Source organism: Crinia signifera, chromosome 1 (genome assembly GCF_055691185.1).
Source record: "Crinia signifera chromosome 1, ASM5569118v1, whole genome shotgun sequence".
NCBI lineage: Eukaryota > Metazoa > Chordata > Amphibia > Anura > Myobatrachidae > Crinia > Crinia signifera.
This window is the reverse complement of record NC_139217.1, coordinates 173719430-173743424: the sequence shown is the minus strand read 5'-3', so window position 1 is coordinate 173743424 and position 23995 is coordinate 173719430. Positions and strand designations below refer to the sequence as shown.

General features: G+C 44.4%; 1 protein-coding gene across 2 annotated transcripts in view; it reads right to left on the bottom strand.

Annotated features, from left to right (window-relative positions):
* The window catches only part of RBPMS (RNA binding protein, mRNA processing factor), a 223384-nt gene that overhangs the window by 11293 nt on the left and 188096 nt on the right, over positions 1 to 23995 (bottom strand). For both annotated transcript variants that reach the window (XM_083177449.1, XM_083177439.1), the window contains one exon: positions 3237 to 3342. In XM_083177449.1, the coding sequence (XP_083033575.1) occupies positions 3297 to 3342 (46 nt within the window). In that variant the 3' untranslated portion in view covers positions 3237 to 3296. The remainder of the gene's footprint in view (positions 1 to 3236; positions 3343 to 23995) is intronic.

Below are 23995 nucleotides of genomic sequence, written 5' to 3'. Positions count from 1 at the left end.
GCAATACAGTGATGATGTAATTACAGTACTCGCTACCTACTGTACTATGGAGAAAAACACCTGGGAAGCAAATAAGGAGGAGGGTTGTCTCAAGAAAATAGCCTCTGCACACATATGGCTACACAAAATTGAATTCTCAAGGAAGTGTACTGATTTGCTGGACATGTGTGCTCATTTACAATACATGTGTGTTGCATTTACTCAGCGTGTGAGCTTCATTACAGTGGCTGTGCAAACTCACAGATACAGAAAATATATATATACAGTATATAAAAGTTTGTGGATCCATTTATTTTTGAGATTATGCCCATAAAAAAAAAAAAAACTTAATTATCACGGTTTTTGTTTCTCCTGCCTCCAGGAAGGTGAAACAAAAACTCTGATAGCGCCTGCTACTGGAGATAATTGAATTAGACCCATAGCGCCTGCTACTGGGGATAATTGAATTAGACCCTGAGGATCAAAGGGCCACAGTAATTTACCGCAGCTTATTAAATTCCCCCCTTACTGTACTTTTTACATTGTTTGAGCCATTTTTAATTATTTATTTGACTTAAATCATCCTTAGGAGAGATTTTTTCTACGTAAACTGAAACTGTAAACTGCAAACTGTAGTTAGGTATAAATGATTACCACTAGAGGGAACAAAGCTGCAATAGACAGAATGCGCCTTTTCTTGAACCTTACACAAAAGTCACACACCCAGCAACTCAAGGGTTAATTTATAAATTCAGCTGGTGTGTGACTGCCCTATATTTCCCAGCAACTCAAGGGTTAATTTATAAATTCAGCTGATGTGTGACTGCCCTATATTTCCCAGCAACTCAAGGGTTAATTTATAAATTCAGCTGGTGTGTGACTGCCCTATATTTCCTGAATGATGAAGCAGCATATAGAATGACCCAGTTTTCCTGAGAAGAGAACACATATCTGCTGAGAGACAGAGTATAAGATGTTTCATAGTCAACTTTAATACTTCAAAGGTAAACTTGTCAGAACAAAACTGGAAAGAGACATCAATAGAAAGGGAAAAAAAAGGCAAGAAGATTTAAATCAGTAGCTTTTACATAGAATGTGATGCTTCTGGTATAAATGGCTTCTCACATCCTTTATAATAAAAGGCTAATGCTGCTGATCACTTCTTTGGAGGAATTCAAGTGTTGTGCCAGGGGACACTACTGTAGTTGGCATCAACATTCCCTTAGGGCGTGCATAGCTGATAGCCCTGGCATTACTGTTACTGTAGGCAGTTTCATAAATTTTACTGGCTGGTAACTAGTATCATGTTACATACTGTATAATACTAGCTGAGGTACCCTGCGTTGCTCGGGTCAAAGGTCTGCTTGACTAACCAACCGACTAACCAACCAACTTGACATCGGACAGAGGTCCTGGCCACTCAATTAGGCATCCCAGACCATTTACCATCCCTTTCTGAAGTTCTCCAAATCTGTCCAGCAGAAGGCCTTGAACATGCTCCCCATGGTTAAAGTGTACTCATCATACATCTCTCTTTGGTCGACTCCCGCATCTGACCACATTTTTTTTTAAACCCCATGTCCTCTACCCCTTCTATGTAATGCCACTTTGCCATATCTTGCTTCCATGACCCACTTTGTGTATTGGCTGAAAACCTTTTTGGGTCCCCAGGCGCCCTACAGGTTCAGGATTGGATCTTAGTCGCCGTGAACCTAATCTGGACTCAATCAAACCACCTTGTGTTGATTTAATCCAAATCGTTCCAACACAGTGTCCAAATGCATAATAAATAACCATCCCGACATAAGCATGGTGGAACGTGTATCTAAAACTCTTTGGGTGATTCTGGTTGGCTCGCTAAGCAGCAAAAATTTGTTTGCATGAGGACGCCCATCGTTTTCTTGGACGCAACCCAGCATTTTTGTGGGTTGCATGCAAACACCCCCTGCCTGCCTCAATACCACCCCCCCCCACCGCACTGTGCGAGTGCCACCGCAACTTTGAAAGTCACCGAAGGCGGACGCACAGCAAGCGTGCACATGCACTTATGCGAATATGCGCATTGCTAAATCATCGGTCCCTGGTGCGAACATGCCGGGGACGAGTCAATCAGAATGAAGGCCTCTGTATGATTCCAAGTCGTGCATATGGGCAGGGCCAGATTAACAATGGGGCGAATGGAGCTGAAGGTCCAGTCCCCCAAATAGAAATAGACCCATCATCATGACAGTATGATCATCACCAGCTGGACACATGGATAGCCATAAATGCAAAGTATTAAAAGTGCATTTACATTTTCTTTTTCACATAGGGAGACATCGGGGCTGACAATGTATGGGTTCTAAAAATACATGTCTACCCTCCCGGAATGGCCGGGAGGCTCTCGAAAATCAAGTCCCCCTCCCAGCCCCCCCGGGAAGGTGGGCCTCTCCCGTATTGCCCCCGCACCCCCTTCCCTGCTGCACCAAATAATGGATTTTGCGGGTCCGTGGCGAGGGGGCAGGGCTAAAATGACGCAAATCGCGTCATTGTGAGTAATTATAGCCCCCCCAATGCTCGGACTCACGAATTGCCGCGATTCACTGTCATAGGAGCGGGGCTTGGTGACATTAGCCTCGTCCCGGCCCACTGACACATAGTAACTGGTCTCCTATATGGGCTTTTCCCAGAGAGGAGTAAAAAAAGTAAGCAAGTATGGTTCTCCATGCCTACATGCATTGGCCTCACCTCCTCCACTTCTCATAATAGGCCCTTAGACATCTTCTGCTTCAGCCCATGAGGCCGTTAAACCGGCCATGGTTATGGGACAGGGAACCCTTTTTCTCTACATTACTATTGTAAAGCGCAACGGAATCTGTTGCGCTATATAAGAAACTGCAAATAAATAAATAAATAAATATCTATTGAACCTAGCATGGGGCTGATACATGTGCAGTTACAAATTAATATCTGTAATCGATTTAGTTACAGAGACTGTAGAAATCACTTTGCATTAAAGATTTTTAGGATGTTTATTTCTGAGTCTCTTTTTGAAGCAATAATGCTATATATTAAACTGGGCTCGGCCACACAAGGTCACCTTAGAAGGCACACCCGGCTCCAGTTATCATAATACATGCCTTGAACACAGAAAGTCAAAAGCCAGAGGTCAAGCACCGCACACAGAACGCACTGGGATGGAGGACGTATGGAAATGATGACTCATACCCTGTACTGTTTAGTTGTTATCCCGTGGTCTCAGGGGGTCTGTAACTTACCAGCGCACTGTTGTTTTGATGAATAGCCTGAGACTCCAGTGGCCAACAAGGAAGAACACATTAATACCCACAAGACAGACTGTAGCCACCATCACACACCTGGTACCTGTAAAATAAAAACATCTTTAGTATAGTTTATCTTTCCAAATGTTATCATCAACTGCTAATAATGATAAAAGTTTAAGGAACAGAGGATCTAATTCAGCATGATCCCTAAATAGGGAATTCACAAATCAAGCGATTAGCGAATAACTGCGCATGTGTCCTGTACACATCACACATGCGCAAGGGGAATTAAGTGACAGAAAATGTGCATGGATCGTAAATGTAATCCTTTCTCAGTATGACTGACATGAAGCTGGCATTTAGGGGTGGTAGCCTGTCGTTTTTTGGGTGTGTTTGAAAAACCCAGGTGTTTTTGAGGAGGGTATGTACCCTATGACCTACTCATATTTGCACCGACAGTAAAATCCTTTGGTCGGAATGGTGTATGGATTTGCCAGTGGACACCGATTAACGATCCATTTGCAATTCTCTCAGAATTTAGCAAGGGGCGTTGTTTTCTCTTTCTGTCTGATCGGCAGCTTTCTCCTCACAGTCCTCTACTCACATTAGCAATCCATTCTGTATTAGCCCCAGCATTTGGTATAGACCTCACAGCACTGTTATTGTGAGTTTGATTCTCACCATGGCCCTAATTGTGTGGAGTTTGTATATTCTCCTTATGCTCGCATGGGTACCTCCAGGTTTTCTTCTCACAATCCACAAATATACTGGTAGTATAATTAGCTCAAATGAACACAATAATCCTTACTGTGTATATATATATGAGTCAATACATACCTCCCAACTTTGCCATAACAGAAGGCGGGACGCTGCTGCTGCGCGCCTTAGGCGTGCCGAAATTTCCGAGGGGCGTGGCCTAATTTGGGGCATGCGCACAACGTTTATTCCCCGCTGCTTAGCAGCTGACAGGGGGGACTCCCAACAGCCCCCCCACCCCGCGGGACACTGCCGCCCGCGGGTGGGACAGCGGGACAGGCCTTGATAATCGGGACTGTCCTGCTAAAATCGGGAATGTTGGGAGGTATGCAATATGGCAGGGAATATAGAACAGAACCTCCACTGGGATAGTGACTGTTGTTAATGGGAAAATATTCTCAGTAAAGTGCTGCAGAATATGTATGTGCTGTATAAACTAGTTACTAATAATAACACTAATAATAATAAATCACTGTATCACACTCAACTAGAAATGAAGATGGACCCAGAGGTGTAACTCTGGGAGGCAATGGAGTCATCTGCCGCCGGGATCCTGCTCCCAAGGGGGCACCTTTCCTTAACTGAGTTTAAATCAGTTAATAGAAAGCCGTCAATATTGCTTCTGAGGCTGACTCCCCCTCCTAACATCATGTTGGCAAGTGTCACACATTGTTTTAGAACCTGTGACCTTTTTTACTGGAGACAGACACCTTACTGATGGAGCTATTTGGACTCGGAGGGCACCAATATTTAACTTGCCTCTGGGGAACTGGGACGAACTTACACCACTGGAGGGACCTGTACATGTGAGGTCCATAGCCTCCTGTCCTCATGCACAGAAGGACTTCAACTGGACAAAGCAGTGAGCACAACACGTCAGCTCCGGCCTCCATCAGCCTGTCTTTGTCACAAAGTTGTGGAAGGTTTTTCACTCTGGCGTGGCAGCGGCTATCTGATCGCGGGGCTCTGCAAAATTGCACAGCAGCGATCAGGTTTGAATAACCCCTATATTTTGTACAAAATCTCTTTTGCAGAAAATATTACCGAATACTAAAGTAAAATAAGCTCCACTGGGTATGTCGTTATAGCTAAACAAGGACACATCAATTCGGAATGACTACCTTGTTACCAGAGGGGTGTCCTGTTCTGAAGAGATTACACTGCTCTCAATGTTTTCCACCTGCTGAGGTAAATGGCTGTTCCAGTAGCAGCGGTAACTATTTTCTGCTGTAAACCTAATTAGAAAGGTTTTACATGCAGTCTCTGCAGAGACTGCTAGCTGTATTGTGTCTACCTCAGAATCCACTGTGTTCCAGAGCTTGAATCCCTTTACACAGAAAAGGCCCTTTATTACATTTTAATAATTAGGAATGTAATTTATAACATGGCTGCAATTTGAAAGCATTACTAAGAAGCCACTTAAGCCTAACTGATTACTGCATAGTCTGTATGCATTGCCAAATTCCTATTGTGGGAACTAAAACTGGTAAAAGAAAATGTTAATATAATTCAAAGCTAATGGTATTTGGGGGGGGGGGGGGTCTGTTTACAGGAAGCAAGTACTGTACCTCAAATTACTTTTATAAACCTAGAATAGTTTTTTTTTTTAAAGTGTCAATCTCCAAAAGTTTTTGTTTACGTAGAATTTCAAAAACCTATGTTTTATTTCAAACAAACATTTTTTTATATTTGAACCTATTCAGGTAACAGAGCATAAATCAGTAGATGACTTAAATTACCAGGGCATATAACTGTGACTGTATGGGGTATCCCACTCCCACCTGCACAAGAACACTGATGTTACATGATGTACTCTTTGCAGCAGCTGTCAACTAATGTTTCACAACAAAAGATTTTGGGCCTCATTCAGAATTTAATGCGGTTTTTGCTAAAAATAAAAAAAAGACGCCTCCTGCCAGCTTCTGGGATTTGCGGCTGCGTCCAAATCCGCAGCATTGGGATTATTATCAACAGGGCCAGCACATCCCCTTTTCTGAAACACTGGCTGTGCCAGTCCCATCCTTTCCCCCTAATGCCGCAGCTTGTCAATAGTGCTGTGGTTTAGGTCATACAGATCTGCACATCAGCAGTACACATCCAGTGCATGAGTAGATTTTCAACTTCGGGTTTGTGTACATCTCTGAGACTAAATTAGGCCCTTTCTTGGCGTAGAATTCTATGTAGAATACTTCCCTGCAGTGGCTTCACTATGGGGGTGTGGGTTTGCCGGCCGCACCCAAACCAAACGGCCAACTCCTGCATGGTAAAAGGAGCTGGGGGCTACAAAATAACATTATGTGCAGCATGTGGCTCCTGGCAGTGTGTAGGAGCCGACACTTGCAGCCTACACAGTCACCAGGCACAGCCCCCACTTTTGAGACTTCCAAAGTGATGAAAACTGTGTGTCTGGCTGTGAAGCCATGCCACCATCCCATCGAGGAAATGCTTCCTCCCGGTAAGGTCACGCCCCCTTTTGGCGCTATGCTTCTTTGGCATGCTTATGTCCTCCTGTCACATTGAGTGTCCAAGAGGTGAGTGATGCCTCTGCTTCCCTGCACTCTACTTGGTCTGGAAACATCAGTCACACACTAGGAGCAGACCATGGGCCAGTAAAGACTAATGCACAGTACACCAAGTTGAGTGGGAGCATGTGCTCTCATAAAGTTACATGTCGGTGACAGTTGCAAACTCAAACAAAGGTTCAGAAAAGTGTAAAAAAAATGAAGCTTATTCCTATTATTGGTTAAGAAATAAAATTAAGTGAAAACTGTTGGTTATAGAAATATGAAAGGTAATGGCGAGAAAGGCATATAAATCAATGAACTAAAGAATAATTATATCAAATAAAGGAAGTAGATGTATAATTTCAATAAAAAATCAGCTTCCCATTGGCAAAAAGAGGAGGAAACATGTTATATTTCAATTGATTGTTCCGTACACTATAATCCTGCTATAAGGTTGCAGCCTAGCAGCTCATTGCATGTCCATAACTAGGTGTTACACCCACAGCCAGCAGGTTTAGTGCCTGATGCATATGCCAACTGCACCACATATTAAGCTGGTTGCTTCTTTGCATCCAGCCACACAGTGGCGTAAGTTCGTTCCAGTTGCCCGAAGGCAAGATATCTATTGGTCCCCCCCACACACACATACAACCCTATATAACCGTATATAAAATATATATTTCTGTTTGGATAGATAGATAGATAGATAGATAGATAGATAGATAGATAGATAGATAGATAGATAGATAGATAGATAGATAGATAAGACATATATATTTCAGAATTCAGCCACAGAAGCAATATCGCTGGCTTTTAAATAACTGATTTAAACTTCCAGGGGGAGGAGAGGTGCCCCCTTGGGAGCAGGAGCCCGGCGGCAGATGACTCCATTGCCTCCCAGAGTTCTGCCTCTGCAGCCACAATTGCCTATTTTTAATGAATGCAAATTTTGGACACAATTGTGGACCAGAGAGTGAAAATTTTAAAATGAACAGAAACACCTGGTGCTGTCTTTGTTAATGTAGATTTTGTATTGATGCTTACTGGCATTGTTACTAGGAAATTAATATAACAGAGGTGCAAAGAATATATTTTATTTATACATGTATTAATTAGCATATTCCACAAACAAGTACAGTATTTAAGGGGAAGGAACATTGTAGTACTCCTATGATGCAAGAGCGAGGTGGAGGAGAGAGAGAGAGAGAGAGAGAGAGAGAGAGAGAGAGAGAGAGAGAGAAAGAGAGCGAGAAAGAGGCTAATGTGAATGACCTAACAGTGGAAGGTATGTAACCCCACTCATATCAGAGCAGTGACATCACATGAATGTCTCACTCCTATGCTGCCTTCTCTCTTCTGGAATGTATTAAGGGATCAAGCTGTATCAAAAAGGAGAAAAACATGGGTTTAACCAAGTGACTGCTGTGAATAAAGCAGATTCATCTTTTCCACAAAACTAGATGTTGACATATCCATCTTTCTTGTTGGGAAATACAGAAAAATGCAGAGCACAGAGTTGCTCACAATGCTTGTCTTAATAATAAAAGATAGAAAAGATAAAACAACATAGAGGGCAAGGATGCACTAAAGGAGGAATCCGGTACAAAGAACCCCAGTTTTCTGGGTTTTTAGTGGATTTTAGTGGAATGCACTAAACCCCGCATGTCGGGGCTCTGTTATAGGGGGTACTCTAGCTGGCTTTACCACACAGGCCGGGATGGGGAACCTCCGGCCCTCCAGCTGTTGTTGAGCTTACACATCCCAGCATGCCCTGCTACAGTTTTGCTATTTTGCCATGCTAAAACTGTTGCAGGGCATGCTGGGATGTATATGTTCAAGAAAAGCTGGGGGGCCGAAGGTTCCCCATCCCTGACAGACCATAGAAGCCTAGGGCTTCTCTAAACAGCACTGGTTGAAGGATCTGTCACGTATCCCTCACAGCACGACCTGTGGCTGCTGGTGCAACTCTGCACATGTGCAGATAGACTCCTGGGTACAGACCAGAAAGTCCAGTGACAGATGGGTCAAATGGTCATCTTTGCTCTGGTCACACCCCCAAGCAAGGCACCCACCACCCTGCCTTAATGAGCTGGCTGCCAGGAAGTAGCCAAGTATGCTGTGAGTGCCCCTGCTTACTGGGACAGTACTGGATATATATATATATATATATATATATATATATATATATATATATATATATATATATATATATGACTGACAATTAAGTTTGTGAACTCTGTTTTTGTTGATCTATTGCAGTCTCTTACTGAGTATTATTGTCTGTGCGTGTTTTGGTGTGCCATTGACAGAACGTCGGAGCTTGAAGTAGCCTCAAGAGTGAAAACAATGTTGCTAACCTTTTCTGATATTAGATAGATTGCTAATTATATGTTTATTTATCAAAAGGATAAACAGCCAACTAAGTTCACTCAAAGTTGCCTACCCTCCTGCATTCTGCAGGAGACTCCCTGAAATAGTAGCAATCTCCCTGAAAGGTCTAACAATCTCCCTGATTTCACCAAACTTACCGTATTTTTCGGACCATAAGACGCACTTTTTCTCCCCAAAAAAGTGGGGAGAAAACTGTGTGCGTCTTATGGAGCGAATATGCTGGTTAACCTAATGCAGATGGAGCATGCCGGGTCTGCTCTCTGCTACCCGGCAGCAGAGCCCAGCATCTCAGAGCGCCGGCAGCAGACTCCCCCGCTCCCCCACCTCCTCCTTACTTAACAGGCACAGAAGATCCAATATGTTCCGGATCAAGCACTGCAGCAGCCGGGGACAGAGTGAAAGACCGGGGTACGCACTGGGCAAGGCAGGAAGTGATCTGGCTGGGCAGCAGGGTCAGGACAACAGCGGGTCCCTGCAGTGTATGTGATATCAGCGGCGGGGGTCCCTGCAGCGAAGGGGAACTAGAATAGCATACACTGCAGGGACCCGCTGCCGACCTGATCCTGCTGCCCAGCCAGATCGCTTCTTGCCTTGCCCAGGTAGGAGGGGGGAAATTACGATATATGATGCCTCATTGGGAGGGGAGAGGATGCCTGGGGGGGAGCAGGGCCAGGCTAGGCTGCCCTGCACTGATACTAGGCGCCGGCTCAGCTGTCACTCAGCCAGAGCGCACCGCTGCAGATCGGATCTATAAGAGAGATCCGATCTGTGGTGGATGGGGGGAGAGTAGAAATCAGTAGCCCTCCCTGACCTGTATGGTGGACCATTTTCATGAGGCTGCCGACATTGTCCGTCTGTTAGCAGCCGCAGGAGCAAAAACTATTGGCCCTGTATACTAGATGGCAGACTGGGCAGCAGGGTCAGCCAGCACAGGGAAGGGATCCGGGCAGCAGGGTCAGCGCTGGCAGGCAGCCTCTCTTCCCCCCAGGGTGGGCTGGGCTGCAGGGGGGGGGGGAGAGAGGCTGCAGCCCAGCCCACCCTGGGGGGAAGAGAGGCCAGCGCTGACCCTGCTGCCCGGATCCCTTCCCTGTGCTGGCTGACCCTGCTGCCCGAATCCCTTCCCTGTGCTGGCTGACCCTGCTGCCCAGATCACTTCCCTGCACTATTTGGTTCAGAATATTTTTTTTTACTGTTTTCCTCCTCTAAAAACTAGGTGCGTCTTATGGTCAGGTGCGTCTTATGGTCCGAAAAATACGGTATATTACACAGTGGTTACAGTTTTGGGAGAAAAAAAACCCAAAATGAGATAAATACATTTAAATGGAATCATCAGTGCCATTCCCTGCATTGGTTATTATAAGGGACAATGATCCCTATGGCTGAATGCATTTTAAATATGGTCTCTCATAGCCAGTGATTTGGAACCGCTTGTAAAAAACAATACATGAACAATCCTGACACGTATCAGTGTTTGCAACAAGTACAGTAGATCTTACTAACTGCTTTGGGGGTCATCTGCATTTCGATGTAAGTCATTTTATGGCATGCCTCTCAGATGTAGTAGTGCACATCCGCACTTTTAGGTGCCACCTTCCAGGGCCGTGTTGGAACACCCTCGCTATATATAATTCATACACAGCATGTGCTTTCTCTGGAATCAGATTTGAAGAATTGTGTGGGGTTTGTTTTCTTTTTTTTGGGGGGGGGGGGGGGGGGGGGCAGGGCAAGAAAGTTGTCTGCTCTCATGAATCTGGAGATCTAACCCTACTTTGGGAGTTTTTTAGACATTCTAGTAGGCAATTACGCTGTTGGGAGTGTGCATATTTTTCTTTATCTTTTTCCATCCAGTTGTGGGTATAGTTGGTTTATATGGGGCTGGGCTTAATTTGTATTTGTTTTTTCAATTATTATGAGTATATCTAAAAAGCATAGTGGTACAACCACAGTAAATACTTACCCTCGGGTCTCCAGCGCTCAGACTCCACAATGAAAATTGCTAGGAAAATGTCCACTGTGCCATTTTTCCAGAGATTTTTGCATGCACAGTAGGATCTGAGAGCTCTAGTTCTCAGAACCTTCTACATAGTGCTGCTCCCTGAAGAGAGGAGGAGGCCCAGCCGGAGAAGGCTGCGCACAAGCATCCTCCTCTCATAAAACGGCCCAGATAAGAATTATTTGTTTTTCATTTTTAAATGTGGGTATTAAAAAGGTACAAAAAAGAGATTCTATGGAACACACACAAACACATAAATAGTAATATCCACAAAATCACGTTTATGTTTTAAAAACACTTTAATGCTGCTTTCCCACTGCAGACCAGTTTAAAGTACTGGTAATCTTAAATGGTATTTAAAACGGTATTAGCATTCCCACTGCAGCAGATTACCGTTTTAAATACCATTTAAGTACCATTCCCATTGCAGTGAACCGTGTAAAATGTAGAGTGCCTAACACCCCCCCCCCAGTGTAAAGAGTGCCTAATCCCTCCCCCCCCCCAAGTGTAAAGAGTGCCTTACCCCCCCGTACCTGCCCTGTGCCCCCACCTTCCCTCCCCTTGTACTTACCTGCACGGGGATTCAAGGCAGTGGGGAGGCAGCGGGGGTCCATGCAGGGTACAGGCAGTCCCAGTGCCTGATGAGAACTAGTAGTTCTCACTTTGCACATATGTAATGAGCGGCTCATTATTATGCACGTGCACTCATTACACCAGGGTTGCCGACCCTCCCGAAATTTCCGGGAGTCTCCCGAAAATCGGGGCTCCCTCCCGGCCCCCGGAAGGGTGGGCAACCCTCCCGGATTCAGGGGGGACCCCCGCTGTCCCCCGGATCGCGGCATTAAAATGCCGCAATCCTCGGGTCTCAGAGGAGGGAGCGGAGCTAAAAAAGACACAATCGCGTCATTTTAGCCCCTCCACGGAGATCACTGAATTTGCTGGTTTAACAGCAAGGGGGCGGGGCTTAGTGATGTTACGCTTAAGCCCCGCCCCCTGAGCGGCTACTGAATCTCTCCTCTCCGGGCTTCTCCCGGAGAGGAGAATAAAGAAGTCGGCAACCCTGCATTACACATGCATAAAGTGAGAACTACTAGTTCTCATCAGGCACTGGGACTGCCTGGAGGCTAAATAACGTTTAACAGGCATTCCCACTGCCTCTTAAACGTTATTTTAACGTGTAGGACTCTGCTTTAAAAACGGGTTGAAATACCATTTAACTTTAAACGGTATTTCAACTCTGGCACTTTCCCACTGCAGCCTTAAAACGGTAAATTGCGCTGAAAATCGGCAATTTACCGTTTTTTAGCTGCAGTGGGAAAGGGTGTAATGGATGGATAGGGAGATTAGGAGGAATGTAAACCGAACATGCCTGGTACATAATAACAATTAGAAATTAAAGTAAATATGTATTGGTCTTTAACAGGGCTATAGTTAACCACCTGTCAAATATGTTTTGGGTTATCAAAAGGCCTCAAATTCCATTCTCTATATATTGATGTTAATTAGTAGCTTAGTGCAAAGACTGCTTTTGGTTAAATAGTTACTTGCCTGTTGGCTTTGCCAATAAACAGACGGGATACAGTCATTAGGTCTACACCAACTAGGTTGACAAGCATTGGGTCGAAACCACTAGGTCGACAGGCAGCAAGGTCGACATGGGTTTAGGTCGGCATGTGTCTAGGTCGACAGGTCATTAGGTCGACACAAGCATTAGGTTGACATGGGCTAGGTCAACAGTCAAAAGGTCGAAATGGGGTTTCTCACTGTTGTTTTGATCCGACATGTGCCGACAGGCGGTATTTCATGCCGTACCATTCACTAGGATATGGTGGGAGAATAAAATAGTATGCCCGAAGCATTGGGAGCGAAACGAGGGGATGCGGTGTACTTTAAACAGTGTCCATGTCGACACTGTGTTGACATTCGGGTACAAAAACATCGAAAAACCCCATGTCGACCTTTTGACTGTCGACCTGTTGACCTAGAACCATGTCGACCTAGACCCATATCGACCATGTAACTATGTAACAAAGGGGTCAACTTATACATGCTACACGTGTAATCAATCAAGTAGCAGCAGACAACTGCTAGGGGTCAGGGTAAACGAGGGCTTGGAGGAAACTTTTTGGTACTTGTGAGTTATCCGGGCGCCCGATGTGGTAATTGAATGTCATTACAATAAGCATACGATGCGACGCGATGCGACGCGATTTGCCATCGCGTCGTATCGCGTCGCATCGTATGCTTATTGTATGGTATACAATGGGATGCGATGCGACGCGACGCGATTTTAACACTTCCCGCCCATTTTTAAACCCGCCCTCTGCCACATCTGGCAGAAAATCAGTGTGAGGTAGTTTTGAGAGGAGAGAACAGGTGATTTACAGTGTTGGTGTGTCTCAGACTATTTGTGAGGTGAAATTTCTGACATTTGCCCCAATATTGCCCCATTTTGCCCCTTACACCCTATTTCCTAATATGGCTTTGGTGGACGGTATCTTCAGCCTCCCTAAAACTGAACAAGATACAGTTCAATTCCTGCAGGACAAAGGGCTGCTTCCATCTACAGCCACATGTCCAAATGGCCACCCTATGCGCCTGTCTATAAAAGAGCGCAAATGGCGCTGCTACATAAAAAGTTGCGGGAAAAAGCAGAGTCTGCGGGCCTCGCTATTCTACCCCGGATGCAGGCTGCCGTTTATGACAATACTGCGCTTCATATACTGTTGGTGTGATGAACTCACTTCTATAGAGTTTTGTACAAAGAATTTGAAAATCTGTAATAAAAGTACAATCTTTTATAATGCATTGATGCGGGAGGCATGTCAATGCGACCTGATGTCCCAGCCTCAACGCCAGATTGGTGGCCCAGGGAAAATAGTGGAAGTGGATGAGACACTGTTTGTGAAAAGACAAGCCAATGTCGGCAGAGTTCTCCCACAGCAGTGGGTGTTTGGAGGAGTGTGCCGGGAAACAGGGGACTGTTTTATGCTACCAGTTGCCAAGCGAGATGCGACAACTCTGATCAATGCAACTGTGGAGCACATCGCGCCTGGAAGCACAATTGTCAGCGATTGCTGGCGGGCATACAAAACTCCAGAACTGGAGCGGGCTGGTTACAGTCACCTGAGAGTCAACCATCGCTACAATTTTGTGGACCCAGACACTGGTGCACACACCCAAAACATCGAAAGACTGTGGGGTTGTGCAAAATGGCGGAACAAACGCCAGCGGGGCACAGCCCGCCATCACCTGGACTCTTATATGCAGGAGTTTGTGTGGCGAAAGTGCCTGGCGGGAGACAGCGCATTTAACCGCATTCTACATGCGCTCACTTTGCTAGATAAATAATTACGTTGATTAATTATTGTGTGCTATGTGTTGATTGTTATTATAATTTATTTCTGAGATATGTTAATTACACAGTTATTCCCTTAAATTCAGTTGTCCTTAACCCCTTCACGACATTTGACGTATATATACGTCATGGCCGGGAAGTACTTCCCGACCGTTGACGTATATATACGTCATGGCTTAAAACTGTCACTGCGTCTAGAGACGCAGTGACAGAGGGACGATGTCTGCTGTCCCTGACAGCAGACATGTCCGTGCATGCCCAGGGGGGGCGGCGATGCCGCCCCCCCGTCGGCGATCGCTGTGATTGGCTGTTCATTGTGAACAGCCATTCACAGCGTTTTCTGTGTCACCGGCGAATAACGTTCGCCGGTGACACGGGATCGGAGGTGATTGGTGCTGTAAAGTACAGCACCAATCACCGCGGGGTGTAAGGGTGACACTGGTGTCACCCCACCTCACCCCGCCCGCCCCCAAAGGCCGTGATTGGTTCGTCGGACCGACGGACCAATCACAGCCATGGAGGGGGGTTTAAACTAACGGTGACTGCACTGCAGACGCCATTCCGGTCTGGAATAGCGTGCAGTGCGGTCACCGTGCCCAGCTGCCGCCTATACTGACCAGAACCCATCCAAAATACTTACCTGATCATTGATATTGCTTATGCTTGTGACATCTTGTGACATCCTGTGACATCTTGTGCTGCTGCGATTTATTAGATAGAGAGAGAGTTAGAGAGAGAGAGATAGAGAGAGATAGAGAGAGATAGAGAGGCCTAGTGCTATATTTTGTGCTGCTGCAGTGTGATAGAGCTATAGATAGAGAGATAGAGAGAGATAGAGAGAGATAGAGAGAGAGAGAGAGATAGAGAGAGAGATAGTGACAGATTGTGCTATATATTTTTTATATAACTGAAAGAGATAGAGAGAGATAGAGAGAGATAGAGAGGCCTAGTGCTATATTTTGTGCTGCTGCAGTGTGATAGAGCTATAGATAGATAGAGAGAGATAGAGAGAGATAGAGAGAGAGAGATAGAGAGATAGTGACAGATTGTGCTATATATTTTTTATATAACTGACTGCTGCCCCCCCTTTTGTGCTGATCAGTATAAATTAACTGATCAGCAACTTTTTGGGGGCGCAGGTTTTTTTTTATATATAGATATACCTGTCAGTGCTGCTGCTGCAGTGTCATAGAGTGATAGATAGTGAGAGATAGAGAGATAGAGAGAGATAGTGACAGAGAGTGATAGAGAGTGCTAAATTTTGTGTCTGCTGCCCCCGCCTTTTGTGCTGATCACTATATCTGAGGTGATCAGCAACTTTTTAGGGGTGCAGAGGTTTTTTTTTTTATATATACCTGTCAGTACCACCAAAGGTTGTGCACCTGCTGCCCCTCACTGGTAATCAGTGTCGCATCACTGATCACCTTTTTTTATTTTTTGTGAGTGCTGTGGGGTCTTTTTTACATTTTTTTTTTTACACACACTGTGATTTTGTGTGTGTCCTGTGGCCACTGTGCGCTGATCAGTGACGTACATCACTGATCAGCTTTTTCGGCACAGGGTTGATCTATTTTTTATTTTTTTTGGATCAAATTCCTGTTGCCTTTGAGCGCTGTTCAGTGACGGACGTTACTGACCAACATCTGTGCTAAATTTTTGGCGCAGGACCTTTTTTTTTTTTAACCCCTTCCATTTTTATTTTTTTTTAACCCCTTCCATTTTTTTTTTAACCCCTTCCATTTTTTTTTAACCCCTTCCATTTTTTTTTTTTTAACCCTTCAATTTTTTTATTTTTGTATTTTTTTTTTCTGCACTACATACATACACACTACACACTACATACCCCCCGGGTTCAAATAAAGTTTGTACCCCCCCCCCTACACTATACACGTGTTGAAACATTTCACTACCAGTAACACAAAAATATAAATGGCATCCCAAATGTCATCCCAAATGTCGTCCCAGTCATCCAGGAGAATGTATTCGGTGGAGGAGGCATATGCCATGCTTGCCTCTGACTCTGACACAGCCAGTGAGGCAAGCGGGGAATTTGAAGGATTTGTCTTAAGCTCCTCTTCCTCCTCTGATGATGAGGGACCCCCTCAAAGACGCCCCCGTAGAGCAGCTGAGACCCCCCCCCCCAATAATTGATCTCGTATGGACCCCACCACCAGACAATTTTGAGCCCCAGGTTCCTGAGTTTTTGGCCATCCCAGGAATCCAATTTGATTCAACAGGTCTCAGAGAAATTGACATTTTTAAATTATTTTTCTCTGATGATTTTATAAATTTAATGGTGGACCAAACTAATTTATATGCCCAGCAGTTTATTGCTCAAAACCCCACGTCATCATTTGCTAGGTGGACCCCTGTAGATGCAGTAGAGATGATGACGTTTTGGGGTCTGGTGTTACATATGGGCATAGTAAAAAAGCCACAAATTAGGCAATATTGGAGTACAGATGTTCTGTACAGCACCCCATTTCACCGTATGGCCATGCCCCGGGCTCGTTTTGAGGCAATCCATAAATTTATACATTACACCGATAATGCACAGTGCCCACCCAGAGATGATCCCACCTTTGACAGGCTATTCAAAGTCAGGCCGGTCATTGATCATTTCAGTGCCAAATTTGCAGAGCTATACATCCCTGATAAATGTATTAGTATCGACGAGTCCCTTATACATTTTAAAGGAAGGGTTAAATTCCGCCAGTACCTTCCCAGTAAGAGGGCAAGGTATGGCATAAAAATGTATAAGCTGTGTGAAAGCACCACAGGGTACACCCACAAGTTTAGGGTATATGAAGGGAAGGATTCAAGAATTGAACCACCAGAATGCCCCCCCTCCCTCGTAGGTGTTAGTGGAAAAATTGTCTGGGATTTAATGCACCCCTTCCTGGATAAGGGTTATCACCTCTATGTGGATAACTTTTACACCAGCATCCCCCTGTTTAAGGCCCTTGGTTCAAGAGGTACAGCAGCTTGCGGTACTGTGCGCAAGAACCAAAGAGGCCTCCCCAAAACGCACATTGCCCAAGTAATGAGAAGGGGTGAAAGCAGGGGAATATGCACCGAAAATTTGTTGTTGGTCAAATATAAGGACAAGAGGGATGTCCTTATACTGACAACAATTCATGGAGACAGTACCACCTCCATCCCTGTACGAGGTACCAGTACCCACACCTCAAAACCAAATTGTATCCTAGATTACAATAAGTACATGGGCGGAGTGGATCTTTCAGATCAGGTACTGAAGCCGTACAGTGCCCTGCGGAAAACAAATATCTGGTACAAGAAGCTGGCCGTGTATATCATCCAGATGGCACTGTATAACGCTTACGTGCTATTCCGTTCTACCGGCCAGAGGGGGACATTTATGCACTTTCAAGAGGAAGTCATAAAGAGCCTAACATTTGGGAATCAGCAGGCAGAGGGCCCCAGTACTTCTAGTACTGGCCCCCGTATTGTACCAGGGCAGCATTTTCCCAACGAAATCCCCTCCACTGCAAGAAAGGGCAGGACACAAAAAAGGTGCAAAGTTTGCTATAAAAAGGGAATAAGAAAGGAAACTATTTTCCACTGTGAAACTTGCCCCGACAAACCCGGCCTATGTATAAAGGAGTGTTTCAAAATATACCACACATCTATGGATTATTAGGTTCATCATTTCACCGTGCTTCGGGGGTCTTGCTAATGCCACATAGCACCCACCATTCATTCCACCAGAATCTGAGCTGCAAAAACCAAAAATCACTCCTTCCCTTCTGAGTCCTGCCATGCACCCAACTGGTATTTTTTGGTCACATGTGAGGCATTGCCGTACTCGGGAGAAATTGGGGCACAGATTTTGGGGTGCTTTGGCTCCTTCATTCCTTGTGAAAATGAAAAATTTTGAGCCAGAACTGCATGTTTGTGTAAAAAAATGTAATTTTCCATTTTCACATCCCAGTTGTACCAAAATTGGTGAAACCCCTGGGGGTTTGAAATGTACACTATACCCCTAGATGAATTCCCTGAGGGGTGTACTTTGCAAAATGGGGTGACTTGTGGGGGGGTTCCACTGTATTGGTGCTTTGGGAGTCTTGCTAATGCAACATAGCACCCACCATTCATTCCACCAAAATCTTTGCTGCAAAATCCAAAAATCACTCCTTCCCTTCTGAGTCCTGCCATGCACCCAACTGGTATTTTTTGGTCACATGTGAGGCATTGCCGTACTCGGGAGAAATTGGGGTACAGATTTTGGGGTGCTTTGTCTCCTTCATTCCTTGTGAAAATGAAAAATTTTGAGCCAGAAGTACATTTTTGTGTAAAAAAATGTAATTTTCCATTTTCACATCCCAGTTATACCAAAATTGGTGAAACCCCTGGGGGTTTGAAATGTACACTATACCCCTAGATGAATTCCCTGAGGGGTGTAGTTTGCAAAATGGGGTCACTTGTGGGGGGGTTCCACTGTCTTGGTGCTTGGGGGGTCTTGCTAATGCGACATAGCACCCACCAAAATTCCACCAGAATCTGAGCTGCAAAATCCAAAAATCACTCCTTCCCTTCTAAGTCCTGCCATGCACCCAACTGGTATTTTTTGGTCACATGTGAGGCATTGCCGTACTCGGGAGAAATTGGGGCACAGATTTTGGGGTGCTTTGTCTCCTTCATTCCTTGTGAAAATGAAAAATTTTGAGCCAGAACTGCATGTTTGTGTAAAAAAATGTAATTTTCCATTTTCACATCCCAGTTGTACCAAAATTGGTGAAACCCCTGGGGGTTTGAAATGTACACTATACCCCTAGATGAATTCCCTGAGGGGTGTACTTTGCAAAATGGGGTGACTTGTGGGGGGGTTCCACTGTATTGGTGCTTTGGGAGTCTTGCTAATGCAACATAGCACCCACCATTCATTCCACCAAAATCTTTGCTGCAAAATCCAAAAATCACTCCTTCCCTTCTGAGTCCTGCCATGCACCCAACTGGTATTTTTTGGTCACATGTGAGGCATTGCCGTACTCGGGAGAAATTGGGGCACAGATTTTGGGGTGCTTTGTCTCCTTCATTCCTTGTGAAAATGAAAAATTTTGAGCCAGAACTGCATGTTTGTGTAAAAAAATGTAATTTTCCATTTTCACATCCCAGTTGTACCAAAATTGGTGAAACCCCTGGGGGTTTGAAATGTACACTATACCCCTAGATGAATTCCCTGAGGGGTGTACTTTGCAAAATGGGGTGACTTGTGGGGGGGTTCCACTGTATTGGTGCTTTGGGAGTCTTGCTAATGCAACATAGCACCCACTATTCATTCCACCAAAATCTTTGCTGCAAAATCCAAAAATCACTCCTTCCCTTCTGAGTCCTGCCATGCACCCAACTGGTATTTTTTGGTCACATGTGAGGCATTGCCGTACTCGGGAGAAATTGGGGCACAGATTTTGGGGTGCTTTGTCTCCTTCATTCCTTGTGAAAATGAAAAATGTTGAGCCAGAAGCACATTTTTGTGTAAAAAAATGTAATTTTCCATTTTCACATCCCAGTTATACCAAAATTGGTGAAACCCCTGGGGGTTTGAAATGTACACTATACCCCTAGATGAATTCCCTGAGGGGTGTAGTTTGCAAAATGGGGTCACTTGTGGGGGGGTTCCACTGTCTTGGTGCTTGGGGGGTCTTGCTAATGCGACATAGCACCCACCAAAATTCCACCAGAATCTGAGCTGCAAAATCCAAAAATCACTCCTTCCCTTCTAAGTCCTGCCATGCACCCAACTGGTATTTTTTGGTCACATGTGAGGCATTGCCGTACTCGGGAGAAATTGGGGCACAGATTTTGGGGTGCTTTGTCTCCTTCATTCCTTGTGAAAATGAAAAATTTTGAGCCAGAACTGCATGTTTGTGTAAAAAAATGTAATTTTCCATTTTCACATCCCAGTTGTACCAAAATTGGTGAAACCCCTGGGGGTTTGAAATGTACACTATACCCCTAGATGAATTCCCTGAGGGGTGTAGATTGCAAAATGGGGTGACTTGTGGGGGAGGTTCCTAACTTTTAGCACTTATGGTGCCTAGAAACCTACATGGTGCCTAAAAAAAAATCTCATAAAAAGGAGGCTCCAAAATCAAGTAGGTGCTCCTTCTATTATGAAGCCTGTGGTTTGGTCAACGTGCACACTAGGGCCACATATAGGATATTTTTGAAAACAAAAGAATTGGGGGAATCAATTTTTAGTCACATTTCTCTAGTAAAATCTACTGTATTCGTTAGAAAAATGTATTAAAATTGAAACTCTGCAAAAAAAAAGAAATTTTGAAATTTCACCTACACTTTGTTTTAATTCCTGTGAAACACCTAAAGGGTTAACAAACTTCCAAAATGCTGTTTTGAATACTGTGAGGGGTGCAGTTTTTGAAATGGCATCATTTATGGGGGTGTCTCACATACAAGTCCCTCAAAGTCACATCAGAACTGAACTGGTCCCTAAAAAAATCAGTGTTTGAAATTTTCATGAAAATTTGAGAATTTGCTATTCATATTGTAAGCCTCCTAGTGTCCAAAAAAATTAAAAGGAAGTTGAAATAATGATGGAAACATAAAGTAGACATATGGTCTATGTTAGTTATTAACTATTTTGAGTGGTATGATTATTTGTCTCACAAGCAGAAAATTTAACATTTTGCAAATTGCTAAATTTTCCATTTTTTCACGATATTTTGGTATTTTTCACAAAAAAACACAGACTGTATCGACGAAAATTTACCACTAACTTGAAGTACAATGTGTCACGAGAAAACAATCTCAAAATCACTGGGATAAGTAAAAGCAAAAAAAAGTTATCCCCACTTAAGTGAGACATGTCAGATTTGAAAAAAAAGGGCTCTGTCATGAAGGCACAAACTGGCTCTGTCATGAAGGGGTTAATGTGTCAGATATGAATGATATTGATGAATGATATTGGATGTTCACAACCACTCCACTATCAACGTGAACCCGAAGCGTGGCGAGCGCAGCGAGCCCGCGAGGGGCGGCGGTACGCGTCCTCCGACCTTTTCATGCCCTACTATCCACTAGGGCGTGGAGTGAGAATAGAATAGTGTGGCGAGCGCAGCGAGCCACCGAGCCCGAAGCGTGGCGAGCGCAGCGAGCCCCGCGAGGGGACACGGATACCTGTGAAGCCCATGAAAGTATGCGCTCACCTGTGAAGGTATCCGTGTCCCCTCGCGGGGCTCGCTGCGCTCGCCACGCTTCGGGCTCGGTGGCTCGCTACGCTCGCCACACTATTCTATTCTCACTCCACGCCCTAGTGGATAGTAGGGCATGAAAAGGTCGGAGGACGCGTACCGCCGCCCCTTGCGGGCTCGCTGCGCTCGCCACGCTTCGGGTTCACATTGATAGTGGAGTGGCGTTAACAATGGGGATGGGATTGACATTGTGTCACTTTTTGGGGGTTTTGCCCTGCTAAAATCGGGTGCTGTCGCATCGCATGCCATGTGGTTAACATGCGATGCGACGTGATCAGATTAGATGGTACCCGATGTAAAATCGGGTTCGGGTGGTGATCTCGTCGCGTCGCATCGCATGCCATTTGGTTAACACACGATGCGACACGATGCGTATACGATCAAAAATCGGGCGCCCAGATAACTCACAAGTACCAACTTTTTTATATATACCGTATATATTGCTGATATAACAGCAATGGGTTTGTCTGAAGAATGGGTTGGTAATTCAAAATTATGCATATTCTACTTCAAGGAGATATACTGAACAGTTGTAATTCAACTTGAAAATTCTACATGGAATCACAGGATCCCATTACTTCTGCCAACCAGAAAGACTTGGCAGATGCCTATGTTCCTGTTGTGGTTACTTCTTTGCATCAGAGCTTTCTCCATATTGCTTTCAGGCAGTGCAATTTCCATATTCAGTGCATTCATTAGGATAATCAACAACTCCTTTTCCTGATGCACATTCTGAAAACAACACAATGCCCCTACAAGGTTATACAGTAAGTGGATAAAACTACACTTAGAAGCGATTGCAAAATGCTAGTAAACAGAAAAAGAGTGAACAGGCTTCAAAGTGATTCTGTCTTCAACAATCCTAATAATAAGATGGCCAAGGTAAGGCTCTGCGAGTATTCCATCTACATTTTCCATGACACCATACCTCCCAACTGTCACGATTACAGCGGGACAGTCCCGATTTTCGGGTCCTGTCCCGCTGTCCCACCCGCGGCAGGCAGTTGGGAGACCCCCAATCTAGTAGAATAGACGCTGTGCGCATGCGCACAGCGTCTATTCTCGTATGAAAATGAGGTTGCGGCTAATTAGCATAAGCCGCGCCCTCGTTTGCATACGCCACGCCCCCAGTGTCCCTATTTCATCCGGACAGAAGTTGGGAGGTATGTGACACTGAAACCACAAAAAACTTAGAATTACCAAGATGTTTACTAGTCTAATTTGAGGAACGGAATTGACACTTGTTCAGCAGACCTGGGTGCTTGGTGTCTGCAATGTTTGGAGCATATGTATTAAAGCCTTGAAGGAGGTCAAGCAGAGAGAGTTACAGTACCAACCAGTCAGCTCTTGTCACTTTTCAAACATAGGGCCAGATGTATTAAGCTTCAAAAAGTGATAAAATGGAGAGTGATAAACAGCCAGCCAATCAGCTTCTACCTGTTCTTTTTCAAACCCAGCCTGTAACATTATAGGTAGGAGCTGATTGGCTGGTGTTTTATCACTCTCCATTTTATCACTTTTTGAAGCTTAATACATCTGGTCCAGGGTTGGTTGGTACTTTATCGGACTCCTCTTTTTCTCTCTGTAGCTTTAATACATATGACCTCTAGTTTATTCTTGGCTAGTACACTCTATGGCCCATCTAGAGAAATATGCGCTTCTTCTAAATGAGATATCTTCCATCATGATAAAGCTCAATGCAGCTTTTCAAAAACTCTTAGCCTTTGGTTCCAACTTGGACAGTTACCATGTCAAGAGTAGACAGAAAACAAGCAAGTATTGATTGAAGTTCATCCAATATTATCCTGGATAGAAAAAAGTCTTCTGTGTCTGTCTAAACATACATTCTATTTTACCACAAGCAAATCTTTTCAGTCACCACTTAGATCACAGTACGTAATTGTTTGGCCAAACTACCAAGTCATGTTGAACTTCTAAGGTTGTCCTGCAAGTTTTACTCTCCAGAAGCACAGAGAACAAATACAGTACCAACATCAAGATTATCAATTTAGGACTTTTAAGTTGTTGTTAGCACATACCTCCCAACCGTCCCACTTATCGCCGCTGGCATTATGTATTGGTTTATTTTATAGAAGCACTGGTGAAAGTAAGGAATTATCCAAAAATACCAGCTAGTTTTTGGTAAGAAATTTACCTTTCCACAATTCATTGGAAAACATACTGTATGAAGCATAAACTGTGTTAAAGTCGAGATCTGTTTTCCCTGAAGTTCAATAGGCTCCTGATCTATGATTCATATAATTGATTAGAGTTGTGGCTATAATCATGCAATGATTAAGCTTCAGGACTTGGTAATTTTTGTCTAAATCCTTGTCCTTGACTCCAGTTCTTGAGCTGGTGGGAGCCATTCCTGTTCATCCATATGGATAAAGCAGTATAGAAAAATGCAGAAAGCTCAGTTGGCAATCACAATAACTTTAATGATAAGGGCACTGCTGCTGATGTTTCCTAATTCTGTAATTCATGCAAGAACAACACACTCTCTGGACCTGCTATGA